Below are 24,254 nucleotides of genomic sequence, written 5' to 3'. Positions count from 1 at the left end.
AGAGATGTTTGCTTCCGCGCCCGCAGGTCATCGAAACATTTTACGGCTACGACGAAGACGTGTTGGTGGACTCGGACGGATCGTCCTTGTCTTTTCACACCGACAGAACCCCCGACACGGAACCCGAAGAGGTAGCCCGCCATTTCTGCCAGCGTATTGGCACCAAACATTCCTCTTCAGCCTGGAATCGGACTCGTCTTTGCGTCGCGGGTGCTTTGTCGCCGGTCTGACTGATTCTGGTACTAGTGCTGTGTTGCATTGGTGTGTGCATGAAGAGGCGGAGCTTCGCTACCGCCAGCTGACGCAAGAATATCAAGCGCTGCAACGAGCCTACGCTCTGCTAGCCCAGACCAGCGAAAGGGGACTACGACGCCGAGAAGGAGATCAAGGTGGCGCCCCTTCCCGCAACCCCCGGCCGGGTCGCAGCCTCCCCGTTCTCACCCAGCCTCGGGTGTTCTCTGGTCTGAAAGGAGGAGGAGGAGCCTCCCTCCTCCTCCTTTCAGACCAGAGAAAAGCTGATGGTAGAAATGGGTCACTATCAAAGCAGAGTAGCAGATCTGGAGTCAGCGCTGAAGCAACAAGGACAGGTAAGCTCATCAATGAGCACACCTTTTTCTCAGACAAAATAGCTACATTCTTCAGTCACTCATCCGTCTGGCATTACTGGACCAACCCCCCCCGAACGTGGCTGGGAAAATGCGGAGAAAAGCAAATGTCATTTTCCAGTCAACCAAAGAATTTGTGGATGAAAATGACACAACATTCCAAAGCTGTCCACGCGTTTGTCTCTTCTAGAATGTCAAGTGGGTGGAGGAGAAGCAGCTGCTGCGTCAGAGCAATCAGCAGTTGGCCGAAAAGGTGACGGAAAGAAAGGCGCTGGGCGGAGTCGCTTGGCGTCACACCTGTCGGGAAGCCCCGCAGATGAGGTCTGACTGTCTTTTCAGGTCAGGCGGATGGAGGCGGAAGAAGCGCGTCTGAAAGAGCACATCCAGGATATCCGAGACCAAAACGAACTGCTTGAGTTCCGCATCCTGGAGCTGGAGGTGGGAAGACTCGCACAAGCGTGTTGAGGCCAGAGATGTGACGGACGGACGGACGGACGGACGGACGGACGGATGCATGCCTCTGCCTTTCAGGAGAGGGAGTGGCGCTCCCCCGTCTTGAAGTTTCTGCAAGTCCGTTTCCCAGACGGCCTCAGCCCTTTGCAGATCTACTGCGAGGCCGAGGGCGTGAGCGTACGTAAGGCGTCCCTCGCAACCCTAACCTTAACCCGAGGTCCCAGAACACCTTACATTGCTCCTTGCGCCTTTCCCCCGGACATCGTCATCAGTGATCTGATGAAGAAGCTGGACATCCTGGGCTATAACGCCGTAAGTGTATGTCGAACTCCTTATGTTCGCACTCCACGAGACTCGGCGGCTCAAATGTGACTTTTGGAAGGCTTTGCGCTGAAAGAAGCTTGTTGACGCTGTGCCTTTGGGCTCTTGCAGAATCTCACCAACGAGGAGCAGGTGGTCGTGATTCACGCCAGGACCCTTCTCACCCTAGCCGAGAAGGTAACGCGCACGTCCACGCACGCTCTCGCATTCTGCTTATGTGACAGCAGCCTTTCCTCAGTGGTTAGAATACATCAAAGTGACCAAGTCAGCACTTCAACAGAAGATGTTGGACATTGAAAGTGAGAAGGTAGACAGACACGCGACATCAGCCAAGGGGAACTCCGGCAATGTGCCCCAACAATTCTGACCTTGAGCTGTGCTAGGATATGTTCTGCAAGCAGAAGGGCTACCTGGATGAAGAGTTGGACTTCAGGAAGTGTTCCATGGACCAGGCTCATAAGGTAAGCCGCCCTCAAATCTCCCGCCGGACCACTGATGGACGAGGATTGCGGCCCAGAGGATCCTGGAGCTGGAGGCCATGTTGTACGAGGCGCTACCGCAGCGGGACTGCCCCGCCACGGACGGCGAAAAAGCCAGCCACGCTGGCGTGAATGACGTGCTGACGGCGGATCAGAGAGAAGAGCTTAGGAGCGCCGTGGACCAATGGAAGCGAGCCCTGATGTGCGAGTTGAGGGAGCGCGACGCTTGCATCCTCCAAGAGAGAATGGATCTGCTGCACAGCGCGCAACAGGTAAGGGCCCAAAGCCAGCCCGGCACTTACTTGCACGCTTACTGGCTTTTGAATGCCACTTTCCATTTGTCCGTCCTAGAGGAACAAAGAGCTGAAAGAATTCATCGAAGCTCAGAAGAGACAAATCAAACAATTGGAGGAGAAGTTTCTGTTTCTCTTTCTATTCTTCTCCTTGGCCTTCATTCTGTGGCCCTAACACCAGCTGGTGAGTGAGCTCCAGCGGCACCGCACTCGACACCTCCGATACACTGCCAGCCGGTCTCAGACGTTGGCAGACGCTCCGATGCCAACGTATACCCCCCGCCACGGTGACAGAGGCACCGCGTCACACCGGCGCTCATCCAATCAGAAGGCAGGAAAAGCAAATTCACATGCAGGGCACTTTTGAACCAGAAGAGAGCGCCACAAAAAACGGTTGTTGCCCCAAACGCGCACTAAAAAGGGTCAGAATAACAAGAGTCCCACTGGCCAGCCGGGGCCACCCGTCCAGCTGTTTCTTCAGGGGGGAAAAAAATTGGAGTCACCGGTGAGTACATTTTGCATTTAGCTCTGCTTTTCTGCTTCTGTCTTCAAGTGTGTGGCATCCTGCGATCAAAGAGTCAGCCAACCCCAAAGCGGTTGACCTCAACGTCCCACCACCATGCCTACCAGAGCAGGTGACGTGATGCTTTGGACATCCTTCCGTCTCAGATGCCCAAAAGTACTCTTTGCCACATCTGCGGCAATACGGTGTCTTTTCAAAGGTGCAAATAAATCCAGCGTGGGCGGAACACGCACGTCTTCGGTTTTTCCCGCTTTGTTTGTGTGACAGCTGTTGTGAAAATTTTATACAAATAAAGTTGTATAGTACAGGTTTGGCCAAGCCGCAACTCCCGAACCGCATGCGGCTCTTTTATGTTCATATCAACATTTGTGTGTGTGTGTGGGGGGGGGGGGGGTTGTGCGTGTTGGCTTCACTTGAGTTCAATTTGGTATTTTGGTCAAAAGCGCATGTGGTGAAATTCCACAAAGTAGGATGGGCAAACACATTTCTTTAAACTATGAGTGTCAATTGGGCTCTCGAAATGGCAGGGAAAAGATGCACAGCAAAACGAAAATACGTAGATGAACACAGGACGTTTTAATCAGAGTGGGAAAGTTTCTATTTTTTGTTGAACGTGATGGCAAACCATTCTGCCTGATATGTCAGACCTCAGCGCATTTCAAAGATTCAAATCTTCAGCGCCATGCACTTCAGCTCACTCCATGCTAACATTGATCAGGCGTCGAACCCGCATCATCATGCTTAAGAGGTGGCCATGCTAACCAGTGCGCCATTATGTCAACGCACAATAACTAAGTCTACTGGTCAAAACAGCGGTTACTATATGACGTCGCTACGTCGTGGTCACGTGACGCAGACAAGACGTCAATGGACGTGGGCAGAGTTAACTTGTTTAAAAGGGAGTAGGCAGAAGAAATATTTAATTTATTTAAATCTATTTTGAGTGCACACCATTATGCCAATGCATAACAACTGTAAATCTACTAAACAAAACAGCGGTTGCTATATGACATCTGCCACGTCGTGGTCACGTGACATACGTGACGTCGATGGGCGTAACTTTCGCCGGAATTCAAATCCGCGGGGAGAGTTAACTTGTTTAAAAGAGAGTGGGCAGAAGAATTATTTAATTTATTTAAATCTATTTGGTGTGTGCGCCATTATGTCAATGCATAACAACTGTAAGTCTACTAAACAAAACAGCGGTTGCTATTTGACGTCTGCCACGTCGTGGTCACGTGACGCGGACGTGACGTCGACGCCTACTTTACATCCCACCGATCACAGGACTCCTCGGCTGCATAACCGTGCCCCCTTCCCAACCAATCGGATTTGCTATACGCGAAAACGACGCCAATGGAAAGAGCTTCCGCCCAAATTTAAATCCGTGGGCGTGGCTCGCAGCAGGAAGTAGGAAAATGGCGGCGATGTTCACAAAGACACAGCGGATGGTAACATACGACTAACAAGAGAAATATTTTTATTTTCTGCTTGCAACTGGACCGTCCAGAGCGTACACGGTAAGTACAACTCATCGTTTTTAAAAAGAAGTACTTTTGTTGCCCTGAAAAGCGAGTGAGCGTGGCGTTTGTGGGGGACGTCGAATTTCGACGATTCTTTCTGGTCAACGGTTGTAAATGATTGTGTTGATTAAAAAAGAAAACTTGATGTAACTCTACTTTTAACTGCCGTTTCAGATAGATTTGGAATTGCATCACATCCAATTTTGCCTAGAGCGTACACGGTAAGTAACACTCGTTGTGTTTAAGGAGATTTACGTTTGTAATAGCAGAAGTGTAGCCGCGTTGCGTTGTACGTGTGAATGTTGGTCCGGGCGAAATGTTAATGTTTAATTTCATTCCTTTAGGTTCCACGGTGTTTGTTGGCTGCAAGTTTTCCACTGCAAGAAGAGGCTCATATCATTGACCAGGAGCGAGCTACAATGGTGAGTAGCCATAACATTTATGTTAAACACTTCCTATTTCATGTCTAACAGTACTTGATTTAACAAATAACCATAAATAAATACAGTGTGGGCACTGAAGTTAACATATGTGATTATACTGCCTAATCTGTCACCGAGTAGATTGTTGCAAAGTAATATAAGATCCAAAGTTGTAATTCAGAATAGTTTTCAAAAGAAGGCCATTAGAATTATATACAAGTCTGATTACCCTGAACAAGCTATTAATTAAATCACAAATTCTTCAATTCAAAGATTTGGTAGATTATCAGACAAATAATGTCTAACAGTAATTGATTTAACACATCACGATAAGTAGATTGAGTGTGGGCACTCTCAAGTTAACATATGTGATTATACTGCCTAATCTGTTACAGAGTATGTTGTTGCCAAGTAATGTAGAATAGATCCAAAGTAGTAATCCAGAATAGTTTTGAAGAGGCCATTAGAATGATAAACAAATCTGATTACCTTGAACATAATAACAAGCTAAGTGTTTAATATGTCCTATGAAGTCAAAATTGGGCACCATCATGTGGTGAAATTTGGAATTGCATCACATCCAATTTTGCCTGGGAACAAACAGATTACATAAATCTTAGTTTTGAATAAGCCACTCCTTCTCAAACAAGTAAACTCTGCCCATTTTGCGCAGTAGATGTTCTGTTAATATCTAGTATTTATACAAAGTCATAATTTAAATTGCTTTCAACCTTCATTCATCGGTTCAACCAACATTACTCGCTCTTATTACCAACTTGTATTGATTTAACTAAGCGTTTAATACTTCCTATCAGGTCTCAAATCGAGATTTGGCAAAATACAATTTCAGCAAATCCAATTTTGCCAGGGAACAAAAATAGATTAAATAAACTAAATAAGTCCTCTTCCCATTAAATAAATCTGAAAAGTCTGTCTTGTAACCAGTCCTCTTCAAACAAGTAAAGTCTGCCCATTTTGTGCCGTAGATTTTGTGTCTATGCCTAGTATTTAAACAAAATCATAATTTAAACGACTTCTTTCCTTCATTCACTTTGGAAATTTGGAATTGCAGCAAATCGAATTTTGGCAGGGAACAAAAATAGATCAATTAAACTAAATAAGTCTTCTTCCCATTAAATAAATTAAAAAAGTCTGTCTTGTAACCAGTCCTTTTCAAACAAGTAAAGTCTGCCCATTTTGTGCCGTCGATTTTGTGTTAATGCCTAGTATTTATACAAAATCATAATTTAAAGGACTTCATTCCTTCATTCACTTTGGAAATTTGGAATTGCAGCACATCAAATTTTGCCTGGGAAGAAAAGTAGATTAAATAAATTTAATAAGTCTTACTACTTCCCATTAAATAAATTAAATACGTCTTACTTGTTCCCACTCCTTTTCAAAACAGTAGTTTAAAACGAGGGCCCTTCACTCAATCTTTAACCTCAACCCCGCACGTTGTGTTGTATCTGTGAATGTTGGTTGTGGCCAAATGATAGTTTTCTTTCATTCGTTTAGGTTCCAAGAAAACTTGATGTAACTCTACTTTTAACTGCCGTTTCAGATAAGCGGGTATTACGTCGCAGTCAAATGCCGCGGATATGACGTAATTGCCCGAACCTCCGCCAAAATTCAAATCTGTTGGCGCGATGGCCGTGAGCCACTGAGCAGCGACGATTATCAACAGAAATATCTTTATTTTCTGCTTGCAACTGGACCGTCTAGAGCGTACACGGTAAGTAACACTCATTGTGTTTAAGGAGATTTACGTTTGTAATAGCAGAAGTGTAGCCGCGTTGCGTTGTACGTGTGAAAATTGGTCGAGGCGAAATGTTAATGTTTAATTTCATTCCTTTAGGTTCCACGGTGTTTGTTGGCTGCAAGTTTTCCACTGCAAGAAGAGGCTCGTATCATTGACCAGGAGCGAGCTACAATGGTGAGTAGCCATAACATTTATGTTAAACACTTCCTATTTCATGTCTAACAGTACTTGATTTAACAAATAACCATAAATAAATACAGTGTGGGCACTGAAGTTAACATATGTGATTATACTGCCTAATCTGTCACGGAGTAGATTGTTGCAAAGTAATATAAGATCCAAAGTTGTAATTCAGAATAGTTTTCAAAAGAAGGCCATTAGAATTATATACAAGTCTGATTACCCTGAACAAGCTATTAATTAAATCACAAATTCTTCAATTCAAAGATTTGGTAGATTATCAGACAAATAATGTCTAACAGTAATTGATTTAACACATCACGATAAGTAGATTGAGTGTGGGCACTCTCAAGTTAACATATGTGATTATACTGCCTAATCTGTTACAGAGTATGTTGTTGCCAAGTAATGTAGAATAGATCCAAAGTAGTAATCCAGAATAGTTTTGAAGAGGCCATTAGAATGATAAACAAATCTGATTACCTTGAACATAATAACAAGCTAAGTGTTTAATATGTCCTATGAAGTCAAAATTGGGCACCATCATGTGGTGAAATTTGGAATTGCATCACATCCAATTTTGCCTGGGAACAAACAGATTACATAAATCTTAGTTTTGAATAAGCCACTCCTTCTCAAACAAGTAAACTCTGCCCATTTTGCGCAGTAGATGTTCTGTTAATATCTAGTATTTATACAAAGTCATAATTTAAATTGCTTTCAACCTTCATTCATCGGTTCAACCAACATTACTCGCTCTTATTACCAACTTGTATTGATTTAACTAAGCGTTTAATACTTCCTATCAGGTCTCAAATCGAGATTTGGCAAAATACAATTTCAGCAAATCCAATTTTGCCAGGGAACAAAAATAGATTAAATAAACTAAATAAGTCCTCTTCCCATTAAATAAATCAGAAAAGTCTGTCTTGTAACCAGTCCTCTTCAAACAAGTAAAGTCTGCCCATTTTGTGCCGTAGATTTTGTGTCTATGCCTAGTATTTAAACAAAATCATAATTTAAACGACTTCTTTCCTTCATTCACTTTGGAAATTTGGAATTGCAGCAAATCGAATTTTGGCAGGGAACAAAAATAGATCAATTAAACTAAATAAGTCTTCTTCCCATTAAATAAATTAAAAAAGTCTGTCTTGTAACCAGTCCTTTTCAAACAAGTAAAGTCTGCCCATTTTGTGCCGTCGATTTTGTGTTAATGCCTAGTATTTATACAAAATCATAATTTAAAGGACTTCATTCCTTCATTCACTTTGGAAATTTGGAATTGCAGCACATCAAATTTTGCCTGGGAAGAAAAGTAGATTAAATAAATTTAATAAGTCTTACTACTTCCCATTAAATAAATTAAATACGTCTTACTTGTTCCCACTCCTTTTCAAAACAGTAGTTTAAAACGAGGGCCCTTCACTCAATCTTTAACCCCAACCCCGCACGTTGTGTTGTATCTGTGAATGTTGGTTGTGGCCAAATGATAGTTTTCTTTCATTCGTTTAGGTTCCAAGAAAACTTGATGTAACTCTACTTTTAACTGCCGTTTCAGATAAGCGGGTATTACGTCGCAGTCATGTGCCGTGGATATGACGTAATTGCCCGAACCTCCGACAAAATTCAAATCTGTTGGCGCGATGGCCGTGAGCCACTGAGCAGCGACGATTATCAACAGAAATATCTTTATTTTCTGCTTGCAACTGGACCGTCTAGAGCGTACACGGTAAGTAACACTCATTGTGTTTAAGGAGATTTACGTTTGTAATAGCAGAAGTGTAGCCGCGTTGCGTTGTACGTGTGAAAATTGGTCGAGGCGAAATGTTAATGTTTAATTTCATTCCTTTAGGTTCCACGGTGTTTGTTGGCTGCAAGTTTTCCACTGCAAGAAGAGGCTCGTATCATTGACCAGGAGCGAGCTACAATGGTGAGTAGCCATAACATTTATGTTAAACACTTCCTATTTCATGTCTAACAGTACTTGATTTAACAAATAACCATAAATAAATACAGTGTGGGCACTGAAGTTAACATATGTGATTATACTGCCTAATCTGTCACGGAGTAGATTGTTGCAAAGTAATATAAGATCCAAAGTTGTAATTCAGAATAGTTTTCAAAAGAAGGCCATTAGAATTATATACAAGTCTGATTACCCTTAACATAACAACAAGCTATTAATTAAATCACAAATTCTTCAATTCAAAGATTTGGTAGATTATCAGACAAATAATGTCTAACAGTAATTGATTTAACACATCACGATAAGTAGATTGAGTGTGGGCACTCTCAAGTTAACAGATATGATTATACTGCCTAATCTGTTACAGAGTATGTTGTTGCCAAGTAATGTAGAATAGATCCAAAGTAGTAATCCAGAATAGTTTTGAAGAGGCCATTAGAATGATAAACAAATCTGATTACCTTGAACATAATAACAAGCTAAGTGTTTAATATGTCCTATGAAGTCAAAATTGGGCACCATCATGTGGTGAAATTTGGAATTGCATCACATCCAATTTTGCCTGGGAACAAACAGATTAAATAAATCTTAGTTTTGAATAGGCCACTCCTTCTCAAACAAGTAAACTCTGCCCATTTCGCGCAGTAGATGTTCTGTTAATATCTAGTATTTATACAAAGTCATTATTTAAATTGCTTTCAACCTTCATTCATCGGTTCAACCAACATTACTCGCTCTTATTACCAACTTGTATTGATTTAACTAAGCGTTTAATACTTCCTATCAGGTCTCAAGGCAAGATTTGGCAAAATACAATTTCAGCAAATCCAATTTTGCCAGGGAACAAAAATAGATTAAATAAACTAAATAAGTCTTCCCATTAAATAAATCAGAAAAGTCTGTCTTGTAACCAGTCCTCTTCAAACAAGTAAAGTCTGCCCATTTTGTGCCGTAGATTTTGTGTCTATGCCTAGTATTTAAACAAAATCATAATTTAAATGACTTCTTTCCTTCATTCACTTTGGAAATTTGGAATTGCAGCAAATCGAATTTTGCCAGGGAACAAAAATAGATCAATTAAACTAAATAAGTCTTCTTCCCATTAAATAAATTAAAAAAGTCTGTCTTGTAACCAGTCCTTTTCAAACAAGTAAAGTCTGCCCATTTTGTGCCGTCGATTTTGTGTTAATGCCTAGTATTTATACAAAATCATAATTTAAAGGACTTCATTCCTTCATTCACTTTGGAAATTTGGAATTGCAGCACATCAAATTTTGCCTGGGAAGAAAAGTAGATTAAATAAATTTAATAAGTCTTACTACTTCCCATTAAATAAATTAAATACGTCTTACTTGTTCCCACTCCTTTACAAAAAAGTAGTTTAAAACGAGGTCCCTTCACTCAACCTTTAACCCTATTTATTCACCTTCTAGGCTAAGTGTTAAAGGCTAAGTGTTAAAGGCTAAGTGTTAAAGGCTAAGTGTTAGAGGCTAAGTGCCAGAGGCTAGGCGCCAGAGGCGAGTTTTTGTGGGCTGAAGTTTTAGTGGGGTTAGTGTGAATACAATCCAAAAGAATACAACAGAATACAATACAATAGAATATAATACATAGATTAAATTCAATAGCTCTTACTACTTCCCATTAAATAAATTAAATACGTCTTACTTGTTCCCAATCCTTTTCAAAAAAGTAGTTTAAAACGAGGGCCCTTCACTCAACCTTTAACCTCAACCCCGCACGTCACATTGTGTTGTATCTGTGAATGTTGGTTGTGGCCAAATGATAGTTTTCTTTCATTCGTTTAGGTTCCACGGTGTTTGTTGGCTATGTTTTCCACTGTCAGAAGGATGAAAATACAAAGTACAACGCTTGGACGTGGGCGAAGACGTCACCGGTGAGTCCTTCCTTCCTATTTATTTACCTTCTAGATGCTAGAGGCTAAGTGTTAGAGGCTAAGTGTTAGAGGCTAAGTGTTAAACACAATACGAACAACACAACGATACTGCACTGAACAACACGATACCGCACTGAGAAACACGATACCGCACTGAACAACACGATACCGCACTGAACAACACCATGCCGCACTGAACACCATGCCACACTGAACAACACCATCCCGCACTGAACAACACCATGCCGCACTAAACAACACCATGCCGCACTGAACAACACCATGCCTCACTGAACGACACCATGCCGCACTGAAAGACACCATGCCGCACTGAACGACACCATGCCGCACTGAAAGACACCATCCCGCACTGAACACCGTGCCGCACTGAACAACACCATCCTGCACTGAACAACACCATCCCGCACTGAACAACACCATGCCGCACTGAACAACATTATGCCGCACTGAACATTATGCCGCACTGAACAACACCATGCCGCACTGAACAACACCATGCCGCACTGAACAACATTATGCCGCACTGAACAACACCATGCCGCACTGAACAACACCATGCCGCACTGAACAACACCATGCCGCACTGAACAACATTATGCCGCACTGAACAACACCATGCCGCACTGAACAACACCATCCTGCACTGAACAACACCATTCCGCATTGAACACCATGCCGCACTGAACAACACCATCCCGCACTGAACAACACCATCCCGCACTGAACAACACCATGCCGCACTGAACAACATTATGCCGCACTGAACAACATTATGCCGCACTGAACAACACCATGCCGCACTGAACAACACCATGCCGCACTGAACAACACCATGCCGCACTGAACAACATTATAACGCACTGAACAACACCATCCCGCACTGAACAACACCATGCCGCACTAAACAACATTATGCCGCACTGAACAACATTATGCCGAAATGAACAACACCATGCCGCACTGAACAACACCATGCCGCACTGAACAACACCATCCTGCACTGAACAACACCATCCCGCACTGAACAACACCATGCCGCACTGAACAACACCATGCCGCACTGAACAACACCATGCCGCAATGAACAACACCATCCCGCACTGAACAACATTATGCCGCACTGAACAACATTATGCCGCACTGAACAACACCATGCCGCACTGAACAACACCATGCCGCACTGAACAACACCATCCTGCACTGAACAACACCATCCCGCACTGAACAACACCATGCCGCACTGAACAACATTATGGCGCACTGAACAACATTATGCCGCACTGAACAACACCATGCCGCACTGAACAACACCATGCCGCACTGAACAACACCATGCCGCAATGAACAACACCATCCCGCACTGAACAACACCATGCCGCACTGAGCAACACCATGCCGCACTGAACAACACCATCCTGCACTGAACAACACCATGCCGCACTGAACAACACCATTCCGCACTGAACAACACCATGCCGCACTGAACAACATTACGCTGCACTGAACAACACCATGCCGCACTGAACAACACCATGCCGCACTGAACAACACCATGCCGCATTGAACAACACCATGCCGCATTGAACAACACCATGCCGCACTGAACAACACCATCCTGCACTGAACAACACCATGCCGCATTGAACAACACCATGCCGCACTGAACAACACCATCCTGCACTGAACAACACCATCCCGCACTGAACAACACCATCCCGCACTGAACAACACCATCCTGCACTGAACAACACCATGCCGCACTGAACAACACCATGCCGCACTGAACAACACCATGCCGCACTGAACAACACCATGCCGCACTGAACAACACCATGCTGCACTGAACAACATTATGCTGCACTGAACAACACGATCCTGCATTGAACACCATGCCGCACTGAACAACACCATCCTGCACTGAACAACACCATCCTGCACTGAACAACACCACCCCGCACTGAACAACACGATCCCGCATTGAACACCATCCCGCACTGAACAACACCATGCCGCACTGAACAACACCATTCCGCACTGAACAACACCATGCCGCACTGAACAACACCATGCCGCACTGAACAACATTATGCCGCACTGAACAACACCATGCCGCACTGAACAACACCATCCCGAACTGAACAACACCATGCCGCATTGAACAACACCATGCCGCACTGAACAACACCATCCTGCACTGAACAACACCATCCCGCACTAAACAACACCATGCCGCACTGAACAACATTATGGCGCACTGGACAACATTATGCCGCACTGAACAACACGATCCCGCATTGAACACCATCCCGCACTGAACAACACCATGCCGCACTGAACAACACCATTCCGCACTGAACAACACCATGCCGCACTGAACAACACCATGCCGCACTGAACAACATTATGCCGCACTGAACAACACCATGCCGCACTGAACAACACCATCCCGCACTGAACAACACCATGCCGCATTGAACAACACCATGCCGCACTGAACAACACCATCCTGCACTGAACAACACCATCCTGCACTGAACAACACCACCCCGCACTGAACAACACGATCCCGCATTGAACACCATCCCGCACTGAACAACACCATGCCGCACTGAACAACACCATTCCGCACTGAACAACACCATGCCACACTGAACAACACCATGCCGCACTGAACAACATTATGCCGCACTGAACAACACCATGCCGCACTGAACAACACCATCCCGCACTGAACAACACCATGCCGCATTGAACAACACCATGCCGCACTGAACAACACCATCCTGCACTGAACAACACCATCCCGCACTAAACAACACCATGCCGCACTGAACAACATTATGGCGCACTGGACAACATTATGCCGCACTGAACAACACCATGCCGCACTGAACAACACCATGCCGCACTGAACAACACCATGCCGCACTGAACAACACCATTCCGCACTGAACAACACCATGCCGCACTGAACGACACCATCCTGCACTGAACAACACCATCCCGCACTGAACAACACCATGCCGCATTAAACAACACCATGCCGCACTGAACAACACCATCCTGCACTGAACAACACCATGCCGCACTGAACAACACCATGCCGCACTGAACAACACCATGCCGCACTGAACAACATTATGCCGCACTGAACAACATTATGCCGCACTAAACAACATTATGTCGCACTGAACAACACCATGCCGCACTGAACAACACCATGCTGCACTGAACAACATTATGCCGCACTGAACAACACGATCCCGCATTGAACAACACCATCCCGCAGTGAACAACACCATGCCGCATTGAACAACACCATGCCGCACTGAACAACACCATGCTGCACTGAACAACATTATGCTGCACTGAACAACACGATCCTGCATTGAACAACACCATGCCGCACTGAACAACACCATCCTGCACTGAACAACACCATGCCGCACTGAACAACACCATGCCGCACTGAACAACATTATGCCGCACTGAAAAACACCATGCCGCACTGAACAACACCATCCCGCACTGAACAACACCATGCCGCATTGAACAACACCATGCCGCACTGAACAACACCATGCTGCACTGAACAACATTATGCTGCACTGAACAACACGATCCTGCATTGAACAACACCATGCCGCACTGAACAACACCATCCTGCACTGAACAACACCATCCTGCACTGAACAACACCACCCCGCACTGAACAACACGATCCCGCATTGAACAACACCATCCCGCACTGAACAACACCATGCCGCACTGAACAACACCATTCCGCACTGAACAACACCATGCCGCACTGAACAACACCATGCCGCACTGAACAACACCATGCCGCACTGAACAACACCATGCCGCACTGAACAACATTATGCCGCACTGAACAACACCATGCCGCACTGAACAACACCATCCCGCACTGAACAACACCATGCCGCATTGAACAACACCATGCCGCACTGAACAACACCATCCTGCACTGAACAACACCATCCCGCACTAAACAACACCATGCCGCACTGAACAACATTATGGCGCACTGGACAACATTATGCCGCACTGAACAACACCATGCCGCACTGAACAACACCATGCCGCACTGAACAACACCATGCCGCACTGAACAACACCATGCCGCACTGAACAACATTATGCCGCACTGAACAACACCATGCCGCACTGAACAACACCATGCCGCACTGAACAACACGATCCCGCATTGAACAACACCATCCTGCACTGAACAACACCATGCTGCACTGAACAACACCATGCCGCACTGAACAACACCATTCCGCACTGAACAACACCATGCCGCACTGAACAACACCATCCTGCACTGAACAACACCATCCCGCACTGAACAACACCATGCCGCATTGAACAACACCATGCCGCACTGAACAACACCATCCTGCACTGAACAACACCATGCCGCACTGAACAACACCATGCCGCACTGAACAACACCATGCCGCACTGAACAACATTATGCCGCACTGAACAACATTATGCCGCACTAAACAACATTATGTCGCACTGAACAACACCATGCCGCACTGAACAACACCATGCTGCACTGAACAACATTATGCCGCACTGAACAACACGATCCCGCATTGAACAACACCATCCCGCAGTGAACAACACCATGCCGCATTGAACAACACCATGCCGCACTGAACAACACCATCCTGCACTGAACAACACCATCCCGCACTGAACAACACCATGCCGCACTGAACAACATTATGGCGCACTGAACAACATTATGCCGCACTGAACAACACCATGCCGCACTGAACAACACCATGCTGCACTGAACAACATTATGCCGCACTGAACAACACCATGCCGCACTGAACAACACCATGCCGCACTGAACAACACCATGCCGCATTGAACAACACCATGCCGCACTGAACAACACCATGCTGCACTGAACAACATTATGCCGCACTGAACAACACGATCCCGCATTGAACAACACCATCCCGCACTGAACAACACCATGCCGCATTGAACAACACCATGCCGCACTGAACAACACCATCCCGCACTGAACAACACCACCCCGCACTGAACAACACCATGCCGCACTGAACAACACCATGCCGCACTGAACAACACCATGCCGCACTGAACAACACCATTCCGCACTGAACAACACCATGCCGCACTGAACAACACCATGCCGCACTGAACAACACCATGCCGCACTGAACAACACCATGCCGCACTGAACAACATTATGCCGCACTGAACAACACCATGCCGCACTGAACAACACCATCCCGCACTGAACAACACCATGCCGCATTGAACAACACCATGCCGCACTGAACAACACCATCCTGCACTGAACAACACCATCCCGCACTGAACAACACCATGCCGCACTGAACAACATTATGGCGCACTGAACAACATTATGCCGCACTGAACAACACCATGCCGCACTGAACAACACCATGCCGCACTGAACAACACCATGCCGCACTGAACAACATTATGCCGCACTGAACAACATTATGCCGCACTGAACAACACCATGCCGCACTGAACAACACCATGCCGCACTGAACAACACCATGCCGCACTGAACAACACGACGTCGCACTGAACAACACGACGCCGCACAGAACAACACGACGCCGCACAGAATAACACAATACCGCACAGAACAACACAATACCGCACAAACAGTTTTAGATAATATTACGTCGCAGTCATGTGACGCGGACATGACGTCAATAGGCGGAACTCACGGCAAAATTATAATCCGTGGGCGTGGCTTGCAACAGGAAGTAGGAAAGCGGCAGTTCTGGCAAACAAGACACAGCGGTTAGTAACACGATGACTAACAAGGCAAATATTTTTGTTTTCAGCTTGCAACTTGACCGTCTAGAGCGTACAAGGTAATTACAACTGTTTTTTTTTTAGCCCTGAAAAGCGAGGGAGTGTGGCGTTTGGGAGGAATGTCGAACTCGGCGTCTGCTTCCAGCCACAGACGCCAAATTTCGACGATTATTTCGACTGGTCAACGGTTGTAAATTATTGCGTTGACTAAAAACTTTATTTAACTCTACTCTTAACTTTGCCGTTTCAGATATGCGGGTATTACACCGCGGAAATGACGTCAATAGGCTGAACTCTCGCCAAAATTCAAATCTGTGGGCGCAATGGCCTTGAGCGAGACACCGGATACAAACACGACGATTATCAACAGAAATATCTTTATTTTCTGCTTGCAAGTGGACCGTCTAGAGCGTACACGGTAAGTACAACTCATTGTGTTTAAAAAGATTTACGTTTGTGTAGTTTGCGTTGCGTTGTATCTGTGAATGTTGGTTGAGGCTAAATGTTAATGTTTAATTTCATTCCTTTAGGTTCCACGGTGTTTGTTGGCTGTATGTTTTCCACTGCAAGAAGAGGCTCGTATCATTGACCAGCAGGAGCTACAATGGTGAGTACCCCTTTCGTCTTCCATTTATGTTAAACACTTCCTATTTCATGTCTAACAGTACTCGATTTAACAAATAACCATAAATAAATACAGTGTGGGCAGTCACGTTAACATATGTGATTATCCTGCCTAATATGTTTATCACAAATATGTCACTAATCACTAATATGTTTATTTGTTTATCACAACACCTTTGGACCTTCAGCAATCGATTATTTCCCTTCATCTACATAGAGACAGAACGATGGTGTCTTAAACATCTCATTCATTTCACCAAATAACTTCACGCAGGTGGATAACGGCCGTCTCGGTCACGCTATGTTGCGTGATGCAGTTTTGAAGAACCAAATGCATTTATTCAATGAATAAGTCAAGCTAGTTCTATGTTTATGATGTTGTAAGTTACGGTACCGATTGAAGTTGAGTTCGAAGCCAGTGGAAAACAGCGCTGCGTTTGTGCTCTCCAGGTACAAATGTTGTGATCTCTGACTGACGACCGGGCGAGACTCGAGTAAGAGATGTCCAAACGAGCTCCGGCAGGGCGGGCCAAGGCGGAGCGAACGGACGCCCTTCAGGCCGCCAATGACGAGCTGAGAACCAAACTGATGGACGTCCAGTTAGAACTTCAGCAGGAGAAGAACAAGGTGAAAACCTCAACAGACAGACACTGCCTGCCTCCCTGCCTGCCTCCCTGCCTGCCTCCCTGCCTGCCTCCCTCCCTCCCAGTTTTCCCGATGTAGATTAGACATGCGTGTGCCATGACTGTGTCAGCCTACATCAACAAATGCACCGAGGACGTCAGCACCACTAAGAATATCATCACCCGGGGCAACCAACGACCCTGGATGACTGAGGAGGTACGTCAAACGCTACGAGCGCGGAACTCTGCCTTCAAGTCTGGCGACAAGGAGACACTGAGGACAGCGAGAGCCAACTTGAACCGTGCCATCAGGATAGCGAAGCGAGACCGCAGTCGAAAATTTCAGGATCGTTTCCACGACGTCAAAAACATCAGGAGTATGTGGCAAGGCATACGGGCGATTACAGACTACAACTCACCCTCCCCCCCCCCGGTGGGTGTAGTTGATGCTGACTTTCTAAATGGTCTAAATAACTTCTTTGGGAGGTTCGAGGCACTAAACGGCACTCCAGCAGTTAAAACTGTCCCCCATCAGGAAGAGGAGGTACTCTGCCTTGACTCCGCCGATGTGTTGAAGACCCTGAGGAGAGTCAACCCCTGTAAGGCCCCTGGCCCCGACAACATTCCTGGGCGTGTGTTCAGGGAATGTGCAAGTCATCTGGCTGGGGTCATCACAGACATTTTTAACACCTCGCTGGGCCAAGCCACAGTGCCGGCGTGCTTTAAGACTGCCTCCATCATTCCGGTGCCGAAGAAACCTCAAATCACCTCATTTAATGATTACCGGCCTGTTGCACTGACTCCGGTTATGATGAAGTGCTTCGAAAGGCTGCTTAAAGGTCACATCGTTTCCAGACTCCCCCTATTATTTGACCCGTTCCAGTTTGCCGACCGGCAAAACCGCTCCACTCAGGACGCCATCTCCTCCGTTCTTCACCTGAGCCTGGCTCACCTGGAGGAGAAGAACACCCATGTGCGGAGGCTGTTCCTGGACTTCAGCTCAGCGTTTAACACCATCATCCCACAGCATCTGGTAGGAAAATTGGAACACCTGGGCTTCAACACCCCCCTTCGCAACTGGCTGCTAGACTTCCTCACCAACAGACCTCAGTCAGTCCGGGTCGGACAGAACACCTCTGATGTCATCACCCTCAGCACAGGCTCCCTTCAGGGCTGCGTCCTGAGCCCCCTGCTGTGCACCCTGATGACACACGACTGCGTCCTCAGGTTCACCACCAATCACATCGTGAAGTCAGCAGACGACACAACGGTGGTGGGGCTCATCAGAGACAACAACGACCTGGACTACAGAGAGGAGGTGGAGCAGCTGGTGGGCTGGTGCAGAGAAAACAGCCTGATCCTGAATGAGGAGAAGATGAAGGAGATCATCGTCGACTTCAGGAAAAAACAGCCTCACCACGCTCCACTGATCATCAACAGCTCAGCTGTGGAGGTGGTCAGCACCACCAAATTCCTGGGGGTCCACATCACAGAAGACCTCACCTGGACTATGAACACTACGGCACTGGTCAAGAGGGCACAGAAGCGCTTGTACTTCCTGCGGAGGATGAGGAGAGCCCACCTGCCCCCACCCATCATGAGGACGTTCTACAGGAGCACCATAGAGAGCATTCTGACAAGCTGTCTCTCTGTGTGGTGTGGAGGCTGCACCGCCTCCGATTGGAAGAACGTGAGGAGAGTGGTGAGGACAGCAGAGAGGATCATAGGGGCTCCTCTTCCCTCCATTCAGGACATTTCATCTCAGCGCTGCATGTCCCGTGCCCGTAACATCATCAATGACCCATCACACCCCCACCATGGACTGTTCTCCCTGCTGCCCTCTGGGAAGAGGTTTGCAGCATCCGCTGCAGGTCCACCAGGTTCTGCAACAGCTTTTTCCCTGCTGTCATCAGACTGTTGAACACTAGAACTGTTGAGCTCTAAACTGAACTCTGCATCACACATTCACAGAACTGTACTTTATGACACTACGGACCTCTATCTTGCACTATCTCGCACTACCAACTTTACTGAACTTGTATAAACCCTTTAAATAGAAGTTTAATACATGGTTTAGCATTCCTCTGCACACTCTTGAATACTGTTTTGCCTACTTGCACTATTGCATAATTATCACTGCTGCACTTTATACTTATTTTTAATATATATATATATATATATATATATAGTATATATGTATATATATATATTTTCATAGGATATGTTACTTCTATTCAACTGCAATATCACTACTTTGTTGTAAGACGTATGCAACGGAATTTCGTTTTGTATGCACCATGTGCAGACAAGATGACAATAAAGTTTGTCTAAGTCTAAGTCATGTCAGGTCAGCTGTCTGGAGAGAGAGAGAAGTCAGGACCTGCGGGCGGAGCACCACCGTGCCACCGCCGCCATGACGGAACTCAAAAGCAAACTCCATGAGGAGAAGCAGAAAGAGTTAGCCATTACCAGGGAGACATTACTGCGGCAGCATGAAATGGAGCTGATGAGAGTGATCAAAATCAAAGATGGAGAGATCCAGCGACTGAATGCCTTGGTCCTCAGCCTGAGGGACGGCTCCATGGACAAGGTGATCCGCTCTATCCGTGTCTGACTATCCGCACGCCACGTCGGGCTTCGATGCGGCCGCTACCGTATTGTGTAGCTTGTCCCCAGTAAGCGTCGCGGCGCTCCGTTGCGGTCTCAACGGCCCGGTGTGGCGCAATGTCTGCTCAGGTGAGGAGGGGGGGGCGCTTTGCTGGCGGAGGTGGAGGAGACGCGGCGGTGTCGGGAGACCGAGCGGTGTCGCCTCCACCAGGAGCGCGGAAGAAGCCCTGGCAGCGGCCCAGCAGGCCTGGCAGTCCCGAGCGGCCGAGCTCCGATCGGCTCATCACCAGCATCGGGAGGAGCTGAGCCGAACCAAGAGAGACTGCGAGAGGGAGATCCGCCGACTGGTAGGACTGATCAGATGCGCGGTGCGTGGCTATGTTCCCAATTTCGTTGTATACCTGCAGTGCAATGACACCTAAGGCATTCTATTCTATTCTATTTCACAAGAAGAAAATGTCCGGTTGCTCGCTTCGCTTTTGTCACAGCAAAGGTGTTCTAGTCGATTCAAGAAAAAAATTGGCCGGTTGCTCTCTTTGTTTTTGTCACAATTCTGGCAAATGAGTTTGCCCGCCTGCCTGAGCGCTCCCCGTTTGTACATCCAGACGGATGAGATCAAGCTGAAAGACAGAGCGGTTAGTGTTTTGGATGAAGCCCTGGGGCCGGCCACGTCCACCGCCTTCAGCTGCAGACTCAGGCTGCCGAGCAGCAGATCGCTGCCCTGAGGGATTCCCAAAGGGCGGGCCTAAACTACCCTGGAAGTGGGGTCAACGCCGCTACTAGCAATCCTCTTCATTGCGTAAGCCACCTCATCACACACTTGCAGTACGCATGACTTAGTTCGTTGCTGGAGGAAGGTAGCACAAAAACAGTTTTGAACTTTGAACGAGTGCTTGTGTGTGTGTGTTGCGGGGCGTTTTCAGTCTCAGGAGGATCGGGACACGCGACGGTTTCATCTGAAAATCGCTGAGCTCAGCGCAGTCATCAGGAAACTGGAGGATCGAAACGCCCTGCTTTCTGAAGAGCGCAATGAACTGGTAATTTATTGACGGCACGCTTGAAGGTTTGCGCTACGTTTGATGCGCGCCATCCAGCGAGGCACCCATTGCGCTTGCTTATTAGTTGAGCGGCGCGGCGAGTCGGTTGCCTGGTAGATGTCTTTTATTGGGAGCCAAAGCCACGATTCCGTTCAAACCGATGCAAAAGGAATGGATACGTTCTGGCCCGCGTGTTGTGCGTCTTTCACATCCCGCACTTCATGCTTGCAGCTAAAGCGACTGAGAGAAACAGAAAGCCAGTTTCTGCCACTCCTGTACAAAAACAAACGCCTGAGCAGGAAGAATGAAGAACTCTCGCTGGTGCTGTGTCGCCTTGAAAACAAAGTGCGCTTTGTCACCCAGGAGAACGAGGAGATGGCAAGCTTGGTAAGTCGACGCGGACAACGGCGGCGTGCCAACAGAGTCCACTGCATTTGTGTTCCACAGAGAAGGCCTAGTTCGCTCAATGACCTGGACCGCGGTTGCGGCCAGCAGGACGGTGAAATGGAGTTCCTTCAAGTTGTGGAGCAGCGGCACATCATCGACGACTTGTCCAAGGTCTTCAGGCAGGCGACTCGGTGCACGTACGGCAGCGCCGCGCTCGCTCGCTGTCGCCAGGAAACCTTTTCCGTCCAAAGCTTGGCCGGCGGCCGCCATCCAAAAAATTGGCCCCTTAAATTCCGACCTTTCAAGCAGGAGCATTGTGCGCACGCGTTTGAACACGCTTTAGACTTGTTTTGCCGTTTTCAGCAGCTCAAAGCTCCCGTTTTGTCAGCGCCTTTGCCACTCGCTGTGCGCTGAAAACGACGGACTTGCCCGGCTGCTCAGCCCGTCAACCATGAGCCGCGAGCGCGACGTCATTGTCCGTAGGCAGCTAGTGGCAAAATGCACCCTGTTAGAGTTGCGCTCGCTCCAACTTATTTTGCAAGAACCACACGGGAGACAAGTAAGTTCTTTTGGACACCTGCAGGTGGAGAGTCCATCCGTTGTACGAATGAAGTCTGACTCTCGGCTCCTGCACGAGCATTTTAATTAAGAGAAACAGGGTGGGTGTAAGAGTGGATTGAATAGAGGAAGCCCTTGACCTCTAGTCAAAACATAGCAAGGGGTGTTTTACGACTTTGTGTAGGAAGGGATAAGCGATAGGGATAAATAAGGGATAAATAATATTATTTATTACAGGTCGCAGTCAAAGTCAAAGCAACACAATGATACGATAAAGATAATCTGGAAAACCCTGACACACCCTGTAGTTGTCACTTTTGGAAAAGACGAGCGTCCCTCCAATCATCGCCGGTGACGTGTTTTTCAGGCTCTGGAGACAGGAGCTCATGTCAGAAATGTCATTGTGAGTCGCGTTTGTTTCTGCGCCGGAGCCGTTCGTTCCCTTTGCATCCAAAGAATCTCAAAGGCGGATTATTTGTGTCGACAGGAGAGAGATTTGCTGCTACGATACCGACGTCGAGAATCTCTGAGGAGGAACAAAGCGTGAGGTCCTGCAAGGTGAGTCTGTTTGTTTGCGGCTGCTTGGTGTTGCGCAAGATGAAATGGCCTTTTTCTCGCTATCGTTCCTCTCGTCGATTCATCGTGAGGTGTCGCTTCAGTTTGTTCAGAGAGATGTTTGCTTCCGCGCCCGCAGGTCATCGAAACATTTTACGGCTACGACGAAGACGTGTTGGTGGACTCGGACGGATCGTCCTTGTCTTTTCACACCGACAGAACCCCCGACACGGAACCCGAAGAGGTAGCCCGCCATTTCTGCCAGCGTATTGGCACCAAACATTCCTCTTCAGCCTGGAATCGGACTCGTCTTTGCGTCGCGGGTGCTTTGTCGCCGGTCTGACTGATTCTGGTACTAGTGCTGTGTTGCATTGGTGTGTGCATGAAGAGGCGGAGCTTCGCTACCGCCAGCTGACGCAAGAATATCAAGCGCTGCAACGAGCCTACGCTCTGCTAGCCCAGACCAGCGAAAGGGGACTACGACGCCGAGAAGGAGATCAAGGTGGCGCCCCTTCCCGCAACCCCCGGCCGGGTCGCAGCCTCCCCGTTCTCACCCAGCCTCGGGTGTTCTCTGGTCTGAAAGGAGGAGGAGGAGCCTCCCTCCTCCTCCTTTCAGACCAGAGAAAAGCTGATGGTAGAAATGGGTCACTATCAAAGCAGAGTAGCAGATCTGGAGTCAGCGCTGAAGCAACAAGGACAGGTAAGCTCATCAATGAGCACACCTTTTTCTCAGACAAAATAGCTACATTCTTCAGTCACTCATCCGTCTGGCATTACTGGACCAACCCCCCCCGAACGTGGCTGGGAAAATGCGGAGAAAAGCAAATGTCATTTTCCAGTCAACCAAAGAATTTGTGGATGAAAATGACACAACATTCCAAAGCTGTCCACGCGTTTGTCTCTTCTAGAATGTCAAGTGGGTGGAGGAGAAGCAGCTGCTGCGTCAGAGCAATCAGCAGTTGGCCGAAAAGGTGACGGAAAGAAAGGCGCTGGGCGGAGTCGCTTGGCGTCACACCTGTCGGGAAGCCCCGCAGATGAGGTCTGACTGTCTTTTCAGGTCAGGCGGATGGAGGCGGAAGAAGCGCGTCTGAAAGAGCACATCCAGGATATCCGAGACCAAAACGAACTGCTTGAGTTCCGCATCCTGGAGCTGGAGGTGGGAAGACTCGCACAAGCGTGTTGAGGCCAGAGATGTGACGGACGGACGGACGGACGGACGGACGGACGGATGCATGCCTCTGCCTTTCAGGAGAGGGAGTGGCGCTCCCCCGTCTTGAAGTTTCTGCAAGTCCGTTTCCCAGACGGCCTCAGCCCTTTGCAGATCTACTGCGAGGCCGAGGGCGTGAGCGTACGTAAGGCGTCCCTCGCAACCCTAACCTTAACCCGAGGTCCCAGAACACCTTACATTGCTCCTTGCGCCTTTCCCCCGGACATCGTCATCAGTGATCTGATGAAGAAGCTGGACATCCTGGGCTATAACGCCGTAAGTGTATGTCGAACTCCTTATGTTCGCACTCCACGAGACTCGGCGGCTCAAATGTGACTTTTGGAAG

At 47.3% G+C, this 24,254-nt stretch overlaps 1 protein-coding gene and 1 long non-coding RNA gene across 2 annotated transcripts; both read left to right on the top strand.

Annotated features, from left to right (window-relative positions):
- The first annotated feature begins 1,930 nt into the window (after window positions 1–1,930).
- Window positions 1,931–16,724, top strand: LOC148378718 (uncharacterized). The gene is made up of 12 exons (XM_088367732.1): window positions 1,931–2,130; window positions 2,210–2,335; window positions 2,705–2,873; window positions 4,372–4,418; window positions 4,542–4,619; window positions 6,184–6,354; window positions 6,478–6,555; window positions 8,120–8,290; window positions 8,414–8,491; window positions 10,333–10,421; window positions 16,340–16,369; window positions 16,561–16,724. Exons 3-12 carry the CDS (start codon window positions 2,771–2,773, stop codon window positions 16,586–16,588), a joined length of 873 nt encoding a protein of 290 aa, XP_088223858.1. The 5' UTR covers window positions 1,931–2,130; window positions 2,210–2,335; window positions 2,705–2,770; the 3' UTR covers window positions 16,589–16,724.
- Window positions 16,725–20,059: 3,335 nt separating this feature from the next.
- On the top strand, window positions 20,060–20,941 carry LOC148378717 (uncharacterized). Its single transcript, XR_015855671.1, has 3 exons — window positions 20,060–20,147; window positions 20,294–20,511; window positions 20,770–20,941. It is a non-coding gene; the product is annotated as an uncharacterized LOC148378717 (long non-coding RNA).
- The last annotated feature ends 3,313 nt before the right edge of the window (window positions 20,942–24,254 follow it).

Source organism: Syngnathus floridae, unplaced genomic scaffold (assembly GCF_059516105.1).
Source record: "Syngnathus floridae isolate MCC-2025c unplaced genomic scaffold, RoL_Sflo_1.0 HiC_scaffold_29, whole genome shotgun sequence".
In the NCBI taxonomy this organism is placed as follows: Eukaryota; Metazoa; Chordata; class Actinopteri; order Syngnathiformes; family Syngnathidae; genus Syngnathus; species Syngnathus floridae.
Note: the sequence above shows the minus strand (reverse complement) of the source record. Positions and strands in the feature narration are given on the sequence as shown.